Source organism: Pomacea canaliculata, linkage group LG2 (genome assembly GCF_003073045.1).
Source record: "Pomacea canaliculata isolate SZHN2017 linkage group LG2, ASM307304v1, whole genome shotgun sequence".
Taxonomy (NCBI): domain Eukaryota; kingdom Metazoa; phylum Mollusca; class Gastropoda; order Architaenioglossa; family Ampullariidae; genus Pomacea; species Pomacea canaliculata.
The window spans coordinates 5112117-5128463 of NC_037591.1; the positions used below are offsets into that span (position 1 = coordinate 5112117).

Genomic DNA, 16347 nt, shown 5'->3' on the forward strand with positions numbered 1-16347 from the left:
CAAAATCTCTCTCAATATGAGCAAGACTGTAGGCAGGCCTTTACCGAAACAAAACATTGTCGGCCCGTGTTTCTGTACACGCTTATTGCTATTATTCATCTTTTAAAAAACAGTAGGCTGAACAGTGGACAGTTCTCAGCATGAGTAAAATATTCAAAATCAGAATACAGCGAAGATGTGGATTTAAAGTGATTTGGGGCGGGGCGGGAGGCAAGTTGATAATGTTTAGCCTTGATCCAGTCTTTCTTGTCAGCAAAGATTTAATAATATTGTTTTTGTGTAATTGTCCAGTTACAAAAAGTAAATATACAGGTAAAAGAGACTTCTGTTGACAGTGAAATGAAGTGACTAACCGATTACAAAATACAAGACTGTGTTCTAGTGCAGACGGGTTGAGCTTTTTTTTTTTTCTCGCGCTCTGGTGCACGGCAACAAAGACCGAAAGTCGGCCACTTACCTTCACGTGCCCGTCAACTGTCCTTGCATTGTGGATGCTACAATATACTCCCCGCAAGATGTGACCCACCACAAAGGGATATCGTATATCAATATTTAATGCGTTTTTTGTGGTAGTGTAAAAAGTTCAAAGTAACAAATTTCTAAACATTTAATTCGTTCAGAAATTATTTTAGTTTCATTGTGTTTGTCACCAAAAACACAAAAATGAGAACAGGCGTAGCAAGGGGGGGGGGGGGGGGGGAAAGAGTGCATGCCACAAGATCTTTTAAACAGCTGCATTCACTTAGGTAGTTACTACATGGCGGAATATGATAACCCATTTGAACAGGTAGCTGAGCAGGGTTTTCCATATTTGACATTTGCCACTGATAAATCACCGCGAGGTTGAAGCATTTTCCCTCCAAAATCAACCCTGGTGACATGCTTTTTGCATGTTATTAAAGGGTGAGCTGTAGCAGTCTGCACATCTCAAAGGAACAGAAAAAAAGGCTTTTGTCATGAGCGGGCAAGAAGGCCTTTTTATAGTTTTTTTCCCCTTCATTATAAAACAATAAATCGACCCCTTGGATTTTATTGCTTTATTACTTTACCTCAGGTAATCTTTAGGGACTGGGCTGAAACTGCACCCCCTAGGTAAGCAACATAGTGACAATATCCTGTGATTTGCTTTAAAAGTATTTAAAAAATACTTCATATCATCTAACAAATCAAAACCTCTCTCATCTATGTACTGTTTTTTGGCTTTCATCTCTGGATGTGCCTGAATTCAATTTTATATATATATACACACACACATAAAATACTAAATCATTGTTTCTCATGCATCCAAACTGCACACATTAAAAAGATAACGCAAGATTCAACAATACATGTAGACAAATTTATACACTACAGGATACTTTCATGTTGTAAAACCTGATTACATTTTATTTTTAAAGGTCATTCTTCAGGTCAACTGGTTGCAATTAAACATTCTTCCACTTTTACACATTCATTCAATATCAGCAACATCATCTGAAAAAGTATCTTTTGTCTTACGTTGCTAGAATGTCTTGATATATCTATAATCCATCATAAACATTACTTCATTGTTTTTCCCATAAAAAATAGTATGTGGCCGAATTCTTCAACTATTACACAAAAGATTAACCTAGTTTGATACTCCCTAAGCAAGACGTTGCAGTGAACTGATCATTGGTACTCCTTTAACGTGACAGAACTTGAGCATTTTTTTTTTTAACAGTACAACACTTTTGTTCCAAAGCAGCATTGTCTCACAAATGTCATATCTTTAAATAATGTAAACCATAAAGGCACACATATCAGCATTTTACTATTAAATGTGAAACAATATTGCTCCATAATGAACAACGAAGTATTTAAAAATTTTAATGGAAAAAACCCTGGCATGGAAAATGTAGATTCAAATATTTTATAATATTGATATCCAATCAGTTGTACACCAAATATCAAAACGCTAGAAGCAAAACGGATATGTCAGCAAATGAGAAACAAGAAAACTGCCATGTTTGCAAAAGCCTGCCTGTTTATGGTTGCATTATGCTGCAGCTTCTACCTTTCTCTTGCAAATGTTTACAGCATCACCAGAAACAAAACCAAAAAAAAAAAAAAAAAAACCTTATAAAACTTGGAATTACATATTTTCAGGAACATAATAAGTCCTCCAATTATGAGTCTGGAAAAAGCACTTTCATCCTCTCTGCAATCATTTCCAGAGAAGTTTTCCATTCTCTTGCAGTTGAATTCGTTCACTTGCCAGAAGCTCAAGTGCAGCAGGATAGGCTTTGCGCTCTACTGTCTTGACTCTCTCTGAAAGTGATTCCTCCGTCTCACCAGGATAGACAGGCACCGGCTCTTGCACAATGATTGCACCTGCATCAACTTCCTCCTGTTGTCAAGCATTTTAATGGATTTAATGATTCATATCAATAAATACAAAAAGGTATTAATCGACAAAAGAAATAAAAATTAACAAATTAAACATAAAAAAACAATTTAAACAAAAACCTTTTTTAAAGTGAACACTGCTTAAAGCCTTATGACTCTATTTTGTACTTGTACAGTCACTTTTATCTGTGATCAATTGACCTCCTGCATGTAATTTTTGGGCCAACAAGGTAGTACTCTAGAAGAAGCATACAGATTAAAACAACTGTTGACTACTAAAAGAAAAAAAAACTTTTACTCACAGATACAAAATGTACTGTACAGCCTGTTACGCGTACACCAGCCTCTAACACCAGCTTGTGTGCATGGGCTCCTTTGAAGGATGGCAAAAGTGAGGGGTGAATGTTCAGCATTTTTCCTTTCCACTTTGATACAAACCCACCTGCAAATAAACATTTTGCAAGAACTATGAAGATAAGCATTTGTCTTTTACTGTTACTACTCAGAATGTGAACATGTAAAATGAAATCTGCTCTGCATGATGGAGTCCTTTGTACCAATATTATACAAGTAGCAAGAATATCAGGTGTTGCACAGGTCTGTTATCTGATGGTTTGCTTTCACTCTCCTTTGGTATTACTTTAGCAGCATTTTTTTTTTAGTCTGCTGTTCTTCTTTTCTAGACTAGAACAGCCCTCGAAAATCATTTTCCTTTGCGTTAGCAGACTCTTCCATTCTTTTCTTGGATGACATTATCTCAGTTTGCTTCACAACAGTATGTATGTAGCAAACATTGCCACTCAGTCTCCTTCAAACATTTCCAAAGAAGAAACTCCACAAGCTATGACCTGTGCATCTAGTACTATGAAACTGTCATGGACCAAACATAGTCTGTGACATGTCCCTATACAAAAGAAGTACTCTTGCAAAATATGGTTGCAATGGACTATTGTGTAGATTTGCACTGAGAAAAGACATTAATGCGTACACACATGCAAACTGCTTTATCTGCATTATAAAAAAGAAAAGGATTAGGAAGTTATTTCCCCAAAAATGGCACAAAACATATTTAGGAACAAAAGAATAAAATGGGGTAGATGGTGATGGATTTAGTATCAATAGAGGACAGTCATACCTGTCAAAATACGCATAAAGCCAGCAAGACAAACAATCTCTATTCCGCCAGCCAGCAGAGATTCATGAAGAGCAGCATCAAACTCCTCTCTCGTCTTGTAGTTTTTGTGGTTTATTACCTGAATTTCACATGCAAACACAGCCAATCATTAACATGTACATATACCCAGAAAAAAAAAAAAACCCAACATTTTCTTAATTGTAGAAAAAGGCCCACGTTCTCTAATCCCAAGAAGGTCTCATGCTGTTTGCAGGTTTAACATTTCTTTTCTAAACAACAGTTACTGTTTTAAGTTACTTTTAAAGGATAAATGTTCTGGTAACTGTATCATGTAAACACAGCTGCATGCGTAAGTATATTTATTGTGGTAATGGATTTTTCAACACCAAAAGTCATTTGACCATACCCTTGTCAGGATTACTGTCTCACACACACACTGGCTCATGCAGGCGTATCTACTCCAACCATACAACATATAACAGATTCACTCCTAATAAGTCGCATAGAGTAAATTGTCCCAGTCTAGACCCCCCCCATATAGCACAATAGGAACTCTGCTCAACAGTCGATATCACCCAAACCACTGTTTAGTCAGTGGCATTAATCCTTGGGCAATCAAGTACATGCTGTCTGCACAGCACAAAAAGTACTGTCCATTGGCCAGTCCCACCAGAACACAGCATGCTATCCTCAATTTCACTTGCACTGTTTTTCAGGCATCCAACTTTCTTCCCTGATATTTTTTCTCTTTGTTCTACTTTGTTCTTAGCCACAATGATTTTACTCCATTATCCCCCTCTAGTAAAACAAACCATGATGACAGAGATATTGATGCAAATAGTAATGCAACATCAATTATTAAATCTTGCATTGTACATTCAAAGGTCCACCCTAACATCAATAAAAGTACACTTGCCATCAGTGAACAAATTACTTGCTTACCTTTGTACTTATGCCTGCCTGCTGTGCACGATATAAGCCCTGAACATCAGGTTTATTGGAAAGTACCAACACAATTTCTGCTGCACTATTATTTGCTGGATTTTTGGTATGGTCAATTAGAGCTTGAAGATTAGTTCCTGTGACATGAAAACAATATGGTTGAAGTCAATCAAAAGTGTAACAGAAAAATAACAAGCTGAAGTTTACTGGCAACCACACCGTATGATAAAGTGAAATTCTGACAGGCTGAACAAAGTCTGAAATCTTAATCTCCAGCCTGCTTTACTGTGTCCTTATCTGACACACACACAAAATTAATAGTTACTGATGCCAGCAATGACGTCCTTTTAAAAAAAAAATTGCATTCATTCTGGTATGCATGGACACAATATATAATTTTATATGTTATAGAATGGACATTGTTTTTACCTGTACCAGATATCAGGACAGCAACCCTCTTCTTTCTTGTTACACCTGGCACTTTCTTCCAAGACTGGGCCAGTGCAGCCTTCAAATGTTTAATTCTCACTTGATCCAGACCTAAAATTTATGAAAGATGATAATGGCTTAAAATAAGGTCATCACTGAAAGAAAAAAGCATGCAACCTCAGGATAAAGAATGCAAAGTATGCACTGCATCTCATTTTCACCACTTGTTAAAACATAAAACTTTATTGCAGATTAAAAAGGTTTGAAACATAACTTTCTGTGAAGATATCTGTGATGTTCAAAAGACTCTTTTTTAACTATTTTAGAAGCATTTGTAATTCCTTGTGATTTTGGAAATGTTCACTTCAACAAGAAGGCTAAGTTAGTTGCCATAGTCCAAGTAAATCATGAATTAACCCACCTGATTTTTGCTCCACCACTCCAATGACAGAGGCTTTTTCACCACTTTCAGCAAGTCGATCCAACACTAGTTGAAGATCAGATTTGTTGATGACAAGAACTGCACCAATGCCACAATTGAAAGTTCTTGCCATTTCTTTTTCGCTAATATTGCCCTGCAAAATAAACCACCCCGGATTTTTTAACTCTAAAAATGTTGCTTAGATCAGCAAATTTTCAGCAGAAAGGGATATACTCCAAATCTTAGATGATGCAAACCCTTTCTCACATATCTTTATACTCACTATTTCTGAAAGCCAACCAAAAACAGGTGGCATGACCCAAGACTTGGCATCCAGGCGGATCTCTAAGTGTTCAGGGAGCACCCTTGGAAGGTTTTCCAGAAGCCCACCTCCAGTGATGTGTGCAAAGGCTTTCACCTTTCCTTCTCTCATCAGTGGCAATAAGGAGTTTACATATATCTTTGTAGGAGTCAAAAGATCAACACCTAAAACAATGGAGAATGTATTCACAAGCATTAAACATTGTATTTCTGTGGAGTTGTTCTCATCCTCCTAGTTAACTTCTCTTGGAAACTACTAATTTTGTTTTTAAAAAAAGACACAAAAGGAGGTGGCGGAAGCAGCTATTTATTTCCAAATCAGCATGTTGCAAACAGTATTATTACCAAAACAGCTTTTAAAGCAAAACTCACCTAAAGTGTTGCCAGTCTTGAACGGTGAAGGCATGTCATATCGCAGTTCCTTCTTTTCAATTAGTCTCCGAACCAGACTATAACCATTACTGTGAAGGCCACTTGAGGCCAAACCAATGACAACATCATCAACACGAATATCCTGCATTCTTGGTAACATCTTGCTACGCTCCACTGCCCCAACTGCAAAGCCAGCAATGTCGTAATCTTCACCAGCATACATTCCTGGCATTTCTGCTGTCTCTCCACCTTTAAAAAAATTTTTTCTTTAAATTTACAATACTGTACAGGTGAAAACAAATGTAACTTTTATACAATCATGCCCAACAAAATAAAATCACAGTAAACAACAGACCAAATTTATAATGGTGATCCCATATGATAATAATGGGGATGAAAAATTCCTATTACCTCATACTGCAGTGCAATATACTACTCATCTTAGTGATGATGTTCTAAACATATTACACTTTAAGACATGCAGTTAAGTGCAGTACATAATAATAATTACAAACTATAGAAGTACACACTACAATGTTTGTTTAATGAAATCACCCAGCATTGCATTTCCCAAAATGTATCTCGGTTAGAAAGCAACAAATATCTGTAATCAATACATTTAGTATAGTTTACTGGTGCAAACAATATGAGAAGCATGATAAATAAACAATGATTATTTTGTTAACATTTACTATGCCGAATGTATCAATGTATAAATGAACATTTAACATTAATAACCATTACTTTTCAAACATTTTAACTGGAGCACATTGTTTTTGACAATTATGATATATACAGCCACTAGCACTATATTTATCCTGGCTGTATAAATGGACACATGCACAGTCAAGCATCTATAAAATGCACTCACCTACAAGAGCACAACCAGCCTGCTTACAACCTTCTGTAATGCCACGAACAACATCTGTTGTCAACCCTACGTGCAACTTGCCAGTGGCAAAGTAGTCAAGAAAAAACAGAGGTTCTGCTCCATGTGCCAAAATATCATTCACGCACATGGCAACTAAGTCAATGCCTATTGTATCATGCTTTCCAACAGCATGTGCAACCTGAAGGAAAAAAAGGGAAACCAGGTAAAAGATTTGTGCAAGGACCGGCTTAACTTGTCTTACAGGTAACCGAGAAATTTTTTTTTGCTGTTTTTTTGTAGTTAGCCAGAATGACTACAACCAGGCATGAGTCAAATCAACATATATACTTAAGGACAATAATCTTTCAGTATTTGCACCAAATATCCAAGGGGGTTACTACACTTCAGTACAACTTGCCCCACATTAAGCTGGTTTGTTGGTTGTATTTTATGCTGTTACAACTTTGAGACTCCACTCCCCCACATGTGATATTATAAACACAACCTTAACAATAAAGCAAAAAGGAGCAAGAATAATATAAATGGGTAGGTGTACATAAAAAAGGGTCTTATTTAGAATATCACATTCCTTTAAAATTTTTAGCTCAAGAAGCTAAAATATGAACTACATCAAATAAGATTGTTCCATAGCCAACATGTTAAAATCTTTAAAAAGAGGAATCGCCTGTGCTTCTTATAATATTTAGGGTATATAATATTTAGTGGTTTATTTGTAAATTGAAAAACACAAGAAAATACTGCCTTGCTAGTAATATGCTTACCTTAAAAAAAAAAAAGAAAGTACTTGTTCCACTTAACCTTCGTGTCCATAGCCAAAAATAACATATAAGGGTTGGGGGAGCGGGGAAGGCAAATAGTTGTACAGATTGTGGTTTCTTTCATGCCATGTTTCAACTAAGCGAGCTGGCTTACTTTGAGTTTTGTTCCAACACCATCCGTTCCTGACACTAAGATGGGATCTTGGTATCCTAAAGCCTTCATGTCAAACAAGGCCCCAAACATGCCAAGTTCAGAAATGCAACCTTTGCGATGTGTTGATTTTGACAGAGGTTTGATGTTTTCGACAAGCTCATTTCCAGCAGCAATGTCAACTCCAGCACTTATGTAACTAAAAGTGCTGTCCCTTCGTGTCTTGCTGCTGTAAATGGTAAAACATTACCAGTGAATTAGTCTATCAGGCCTAACAAATTTGACATTTTTCATCATACACTAGAATGGGAAAGATGGCATTACTTAGAAATAAAATTTAAAAGAACCGAGCACACATATGCATGAAATATTTTGGTCATACCTGTGAAGAACCCTGAAGCCAATGTCTGTTCTGTAAAAGACCCCATCGAAATGGATCTGTGCTGCACCTTTCTGAGCACGCTCAGAGGCTGTAAACAAGTCAGTGTCCACTGCAACCACAGCAAGAACTCGGCCACCATTTGTGACAATCTTCCTATCTTTCATTTTTGTGCCAGCATGAAACACAATTAGGCCATGTGCCTCAGCTTCTGATATTCCTGCAAGCAAAGATCATAACTTAGCTGTGAAAAGCAAACAAGAAACACACACATCCTCACTTTATTTCCAACAATTGTGTTTCTTGCAAGGTTAGTTTGTAGTCTTTTGAGCTTGCCTTCCCCACAAATTCCAATATTATTATTTATCCATAATAATCACCCATAAACAAAGTGGCTGTTTTAACCACTGCCAAACAAGTACACTCACCCATGAGCTGAAGTAAGGAAATGTCATGATGATAATCAAAAGAAGAAATTCAAAATATCAGGTTTTTTTTTTTTAAAGTAAGACTTTTTTTAATCACACACCTGTTATTTCAAGATCTTTTTTATAAGAACCTGGGTATCCACCACTGACCAGGACCACGCCAAGTGTAGTTTGATGCTCATCAAACTCAGGCAGGAATTCTTTTAGCCGTCCCTCTACGCATGCTTTACATGTCAGATACAGGTCTGACGACAGCAATGGCATAAGAGACTGCAAAAGAAAAATTAATGTAATCAAAAAGTAATGCAATCATCCTTTAAGATATCCAGCTTAACTTTTGTGAAAAATTAAAAAAGATAAGCATAAAATGAAGGCATCTGTGTTTTATGCATTAGTTTTAATAATAATTGTGCAAATTACTTAGCACAGAATCATGCTAATATGTGAAGATACACTTAAAGCTTCCAGCAAAATCTAGGTGAATGTGCAGAACTGTATATAATGTCAATGATAAGAACGAAGTACAAAAGATAGTAAATACAGAGATAACAGATAACTTGTTAAAATCAACAAAAGGATATTGACAGGGCAGACTAATCAAATGATATCAAGATGGGACAGGGAAAAAGGTGGGGGGTGGTATGAGCAGGTGAACTGTTTGACTTTCTATAATGAGCCCATGGATTTAGCCATCAAGGATAAGTAGGCGAAACACATCACATAAAAACTAGCATTTCCCATCTAAGCTCATTCAGTTTTTTTTCTTTTATCTCCCCCCACCCATCGGCACTACTTCTCTCCCACACACACAGAGGAATAATACAATGATTTTTGTTTTTTAAATCTAGCTCTAATAGAACAGCAAATCTATCAGTGTTTAATGAAATAGACACGCTGAGAAATTGACCTGTGTCTCTGGGTCACCAAACCGGCAGTTGAATTCTAGCACATTTGGCCCTTCTCTTGTTAGCATGATTCCTGCATACAGGACACCTGTTTGAAAAAAAATCATCCAGGCATTCTATAGTGGCAGTTAAGGTTACAACTATATGCTTTAGAAAGGGGCACCACATTCTTGAACCTACAACTTGCGTAGTCATGCCAGGGGCAAAGCATGTTAAGGGAAGTAAACAATATTCTAACAATACTGATGATGAGCACATAAAAAAGGCTTCTGTAACGCTATAACCCTCTAAAACTGAAAAGATTCTTTACAGCTGTATGGAAAGTACAGTCAAGTCATAGGGTATATGATGCAGACTAGAAGAGCAGCACTCATATTCCTGTAGACAAGTCATTGTAAATCTGAAGTTGGGGTGGAAGGGACAAGAGGAAAGCTGAGATTTGACAAAAATTATTTCCAAAACTGGCATGAGACAAGGTAACAGATGCAAATATAAACGGTAGAACTATAGTAACTATAGTAAAACCTCCGTACCAGGAGCTAAAATCCACCAATATTAGGTCATAAGACAAGTATTATACTTAATCATTATTTTTAACTCCCTAGCAATACTGTCAGTCATGCTAAATCATCTAATGTACACATCCCTAATCCTTTGGTTTAGGTTCTACTCTTGTACTCATCTTCAGTTCCCTACGTACCTCACTGTCCTGCGTGCTGTAAGTTCACATTATTATTATTAAAAGTATCACCATCTTGTTTAGCACCCAATGTCAGGCAATGGTTTATTCCTTTATTCCTATAAAGATACAACTTAAAAAAGCTGCAACAGACTATCAATCATAAGTCATGTTTGGAATAGTTATTGAGATGTTTATACAGTGATATGTTTTTTCAAAAAATGTTTTGGGTCATACCATTTGCAGCAGAAAAGAACGTTTTACTAAGTTTTACCATAGTATCAAGTTAATTTCCTCTCTAACCACAAATATAGAAGTATGCATATGCAAAAACTCCTGTCCTATACATCCTTGTGCACATTGACAACTGAGGATTTTAGCATCTACCATTTCCTAGGTAGACTTGGGTCTATATATAGCCACCAGAGGCATTCTGATTCAGTAACTGACAATGTGATTTTTATTTGCTCACCTATATATTTTCGTCCTTCTTTTTTCATACCATCTACGGTTCTTTGCAGGATTTTGTCCTTTACAAACTGCAATTCTGCATCACTAATCTGAAGACAAAGACTGATGCATGAGAAACAGCAGTAGTTGGAAGATAATAAAAGACAACCAAGGTTAAAATTTAAAAAAAAAAAAACCCCTTCAAAACAAAAAAGCTTAGATTTGCTTCATAAACATTAAGTCACTTAAAAAAAATACAAACACACAAATGAGGATGAAGTTGTTAATTAACTTTGCTTTTCTATTGCATTAACCAGAAATCTGTTATAGTGGATATTTCAACATTGCAGCGTTAGCCATTTTTGTCACAAAAGCAACCAATATATTTAAGCCATACCTTGGGGTATGGGCAGTAAGCACCCATCCCCCCTGTGTTGGGGCCAGTGTCTCCAACACCCAGACGTTTATGATCCTGGGCAGGTGGCATCATGGCTACTGATTCACCATCCGTAAATGCAAGTATCTATGAAAGAAAAGCTAGATGTTGGATGCTAGATGTCTCGAAGTAGCAGCCTGAGAGACATTTTCAAAATGAGTTATTCTTCTTCCATTATTATGAGGTTTAACAGAAACATCAGTTATTACAATTAGCCAGAATTTATATGACACATGTATATCACCGCCAGACTTAAAAACAAAGTTCAATGATTAGGCAGTGTAGACATTGTATCAGCTCAGCAACAGACATAAGTATAGGTGGGATAAAAATAAAAAAGAACTTTAAAAACAAGTTTTCACACAATTGTTAAAAATATGCTGATTAACGGAGACTCTGTTAAATACTGTATTGGCTTCTAGTTTCAATTCAAGACATTTAAGTCTGGGATACTTTTCAGTTCTAAATTATCATTGAATCTTTTCAAGCGTTGTAAGCATGAAGCCATGGTAGTGAGTAAACAGGCAGCTTACTGAAACTTCCTCCCCCTGCAAAGAGTTCCTCCACTACAACTGTGTCCCCTGCAGTACCAAAGATCTTGTCAGCCAACATGGACCGTGCAGCTTGGCAGGCTTCTTCTCGTGTAGTTGCCACAACAACGCCTTTACCTGCAGCTAGCCCACTAGCTTTAACCACAAGGGCTGCATAGTCAGCACTTGAAAATATCAACAACAAAAGATCCATCAGGAATTCATTCATTATTTACTTCTAAAATAGGGGTCAGGTTTTTTATCTGTGACATCAGCTCCAGAATAATACTAGAAAACTTATAGCCTTTGAAGGATTTGATGCATTAAAAATGTTTTGTTTTCCACAGAAACAAATGAAACTAGTATGTACTAAAAGATGAAATGACATGCTTTAAATAATTTACATCAAAATATTTATTCAAAATTCTTATTCTCTTCATCAACTTGGCCATTAAACACTAAGTTGAAAAAAAGGATGGGGAAAAACCCAAACAAACCAAACCATAACTTTCATAAAATAAAAATGAAGACAGGTGAAGACGTGAGGTTCCACATGAATTGATGTAAGGGGCAATAATGGATCTTTGATAGTCAATGTGTTTAACAAACATACAAAGTGTTTACCACAGAAAATGATTATTTTGATGATAAAAATGTCTCTACTCCAAAACTAACCTCATGATATGCTGGCAGGCTTCATCTGCATTTGTAAAAGATTGGAATCGAGCTGTAGGAATTCCATGGCGCAACATAAACTGTTTGGCAAAGTCTTTGCTGGATTCAATCTCTGCTGCGGAAGCAGATGGCCCAAAACATCCAATACCTAAAATTGAAATCATTCTGCTTAACTTCAATCTTTAGCAAACTACTCATTTTGACAGCATATATCCTTTTGTTATTCAAGCCAAAAACTAGGAATCCTTCACTGAATCTAGCAACCTTCCTTTTCCCCATTCCAAAAAAATATATAAAAGTAAAAATGGGGTACAATATTACACATGATTAAAAGGAAAGAAAAGTAAATAATATCCCAACAAAAACAGCATATTTTTATAAGGATTAATACTATGAATTCTGATGAAAAGGTGGCTCCATTCTGAACATAAATACCTCTGCTACCTAACCTTTTTTAGACAGATGATCAGCAATGCCTTCTGCTAGTGGGTCTTCTGGTCCAACAACAACTAACGATACTGAATGCTCTTTGCACCAGTTAGACACTGAATCAAAGTCCTTTAGATTTAAATCTGCAAAAAATATTGAACACCAGTTTAGTCTATAATATGTCACTGATAAATACCATAGGAATTTATTTTGGTTAGGCTGGCAGCAATTATTTTGAGTGTCATCATGACCCTTTTAAACAAACGTTCAGAAAAACAAAACAGAGGCAGTGAAATTAATTTCTTACTATGAACAAATTTGGAGAAGTATGCATGCTTGTCACTTTACCCCAATTTTTAAGTGTAGGCCCCTTTTAGTTTTCATGTGGGCTATCTGCTATATGTGTGCAGTACCAAAACAACATCTGTTCTTGTTATCATATAAATTGTCGTCAAACTGTGTGTGCAACTGCAGTGTGTTTGAAATGCCTAGCTTCACTTCTCATTAATTTACTTAACACAGCAAACAAAAATATTGTAACTATTGTAGATGTGAAAATTCGAAGCAGACAAAGGGTGCCCTAGAATCAGCATCGACATTTTCTCTCACCTTCAGAGATCTATATTTTAAAAATGTCAATGTACTTGATCATTCTATTATTATTGCACATGTGAACCTTCAAAGTCTATATGAGAACCTGTTGCTTAACTGTAACTTCAATAATCTACAGAAAAGGTTGCACTGTTTCAGCCTGATCCAAGCTACCAATGTCTAAAGTACCTAAAATACCAAAAATGATAAGTTTATGAGGACATCTTTCACCTAAATTACAAACAGGTTAGATAAGATAAGAATATACAGCAGAAGAAAGAAAAAAAGAGAAAACCCATGAACAAACTATACAGATGTAATTGATCAGATATCTTGATATTTAAGGCTTTTGAAATTAATAAATCATATCAGAATTTAACACTAAGCTCCAATTTGAAATTGCAAAAGAGGGCTATCTTATGCAAGCGTTGGATCAAATACGTACCAACGTTAATCATTTTTCTTCCATCATTAGTTCCTGCATTTCCAGGGGCAACATACACTGCCTCAACATTTGCAGACTGTGCAAGTTTCCAGGCTAGAGCAGATTCTCGCCCCCCACTTCCAATAAGTAACACTTTAGCAGAGGACATTCTTATTTCTGTAAGAACAAAGGCATTACAAAACTCTCCTTAGATTCTGTATTTTGAAACACTATAACAGAAAAATGTTACTTGGATAATGCATTTTTTAATGTTTTACAAAATATAGTTTTAAAGAAATCAAAACCCTTAGCATATAATACAATGTTCCCAAATGTGTTCACTTAAGCTGTTGTTTTCATAGGCTTGGCACTGAGTTTCTAAGACAGCCTGAGTTTGCCCTCTCTTCTACAGGTTACAGGCATTACAAGTGGTAGCACTAATGTGACTTTCTTTCAATATGAAGATGACTCATAATGTACACGTATTAAAGCTGGAAAAAGTATAAAAGAAGAATATAGTACATTGATATGGTACTTTCCCTAGCACAAAAGCTGATCTCACAGCACTTGACATACAAGAAAAAGAATAGTTATTTATAAAGTGCCTTACCCAACTATCAAAGGCAGCAAGCTCTTTAAATATTCAAATATATACAATGACAATTACACACATTACAGCACTAAAAGACAAATCATGTGGATTGTTTGGCAAAGAAGAAAATCTGATTATTGTTCAGCAAAATGTCACAGTCCAAGATGTTTATGAGTATATTGTACAAATCTACAGTGTAGACAGTCCATTATTTTATCTGCAAGAATAGATTAGTCAATACTCAAAAAGTCTTGACCATAAATCAGACACCTTATTCCATCACTACTATGCAAACAGAAAAGACCTAGCTGCAAAAACACATTTGCTGGCGATATTGCAGTTATACAAGCAGGTGAGAAAATAGAAGCTACACTTAAAATATAGCGTTTTACAAGGATAAATCAGTGTTTTTCACACATATACAAACGAGTGCAAGATCGCATATATCATGATGTGGTTGAATCAACTAAAAAGTGAAAGCTGTGGTCAAATAGACTCGTTCTATGGTCGAATCGACAAAACCCCTCCTCGTAAGTTGGATGACTGTAATTTTGATTATGAATAACTTCTGAACTACCGAGAAGTCTATAATAATATTTGCTTAGTGCATATTAAGAATTATAGTAGTATATTTAAAGTGCACATATAAGAATTAGCGCAGGCTGTCAACACAAAACATTTTTCCGAGATCTATCAAAGTTCAGCAAATGAGTAAAACGCCAAAGACATGGAATATAAGTTACTGTTTCGGAAAAAACATGTCACAATAGGCTAGTTACACTGTTACAAGCTTGGCGGCTAGCAATATCACAATTTTTAAAAATGCGTAATTGCAAAAGCATTTATCCAGTATTGCTATCACAGCAAAATTTACTCACATAAGCTTGACTGTAAGTTAAGGCCAAGAGGCAAAAAGGTCGACCGTCAAAGGCTGTGGCTCCTGTCGTAATTGTCCCAACAACACGTGCAGGCCGTCTGTTTCCACAAAGGGACGCTACTCTGTACACAGAGGTTTTTACCGATTTTATCTTGTTATCTAACCTTGAAACGATGAGTAAGTCAGGGACATTATCTCTCCAAGAGTAAATGGATAACAAACACGCTGCATTGGGTGCTTACATATACCCCTCACAAATAAAATCTTGTTTTTAGATAAAGTTTTCTCAGTTAAACTGGTAAACAATTTCTATGGTTGAAAGTTGACCTTGAGGCTGAGTTTAATTTTTGGAGCAACAACTACAATGATAATAAGTTAATTAATTGATATAGCACTTTATCCTATAATCAAAGGCTAGCTGAAACAGCTTGACAAGAAATATATAACAGTGGCGTGGAAAGATGTCCGGGTTTGTGAAGGCAAGCTCCATGCTGACAGTGTCTATAGAATCACAATTAAATAAGATGATTACCAGAGAAAGAAATTACCATAAAAGGTAAGAGAATTATACTGCGAGCAACCATGAAACATGAAACATTTACCATCCAGAACTTGAATGATTCCAATATTAAAAGTGACTTTAGCAGTAAGCAATATCATTACAAGCAAAGATAAAGAGCAGAAAGAATGATAAAAATTTACCCGCTCGAGGGCTCATCACCTTCCCATACCGCAGCACCCTGCCAAATATTTAACCAAACAAAATAACAAGAAATATTTCAAGTATATTTTTGACTAATCAGGTAAAACAATCCTTTAAAACTTATCCACTAAAACAATATTTACAAGTATCTCGCAACCGTGTGAGAACAAGTACAGTACCTAAAACAGTCATTTACTCAGAATACAGCTCAAACCTAATTTAGACTCAAAATAGTTGGGGAAGAGGAAGACGGGGATGGGTGGATGGGAACCAACAGATGCAGTAAGTCAAAATAACAGCTTCCTTGCAGCTGTTATCTGCCGAAAGAACGGAAATCAAAACTTATTTTCATCAACAGTGCCGGCGATAGTGCATAAGAGCGGGGCCTTGGGCAAATAGAATATTGTGGGCCTTTCCAAACCGGCACAACATCACGCGGTAATAAATGACATATAGTGTTG

At 36.1% G+C, this 16347-nt stretch overlaps 1 protein-coding gene across 1 annotated transcript; it reads right to left on the bottom strand.

Annotated features, from left to right (window-relative positions):
• Positions 1-1317: 1317 nt before the first annotated feature.
• Positions 1318-15399, bottom strand: LOC112557529 (trifunctional purine biosynthetic protein adenosine-3-like). Its single transcript, XM_025227442.1, is given in 21 exon segments — positions 1318-2368; positions 2670-2809; positions 3503-3620; positions 4445-4581; positions 4874-4984; positions 5295-5448; positions 5578-5780; positions 5988-6236; positions 6859-7057; positions 7792-8017; positions 8171-8387; positions 8697-8865; positions 9503-9588; positions 10652-10739; positions 11027-11152; positions 11599-11619; positions 11621-11780; positions 12271-12418; positions 12720-12842; positions 13736-13891; positions 15185-15399. Coding segments are annotated over 20 exon segments (3006 nt in total). The 5' UTR covers positions 13884-13891; positions 15185-15399; the 3' UTR covers positions 1318-2185.
• Positions 15400-16347: the final 948 nt, after the last annotated feature.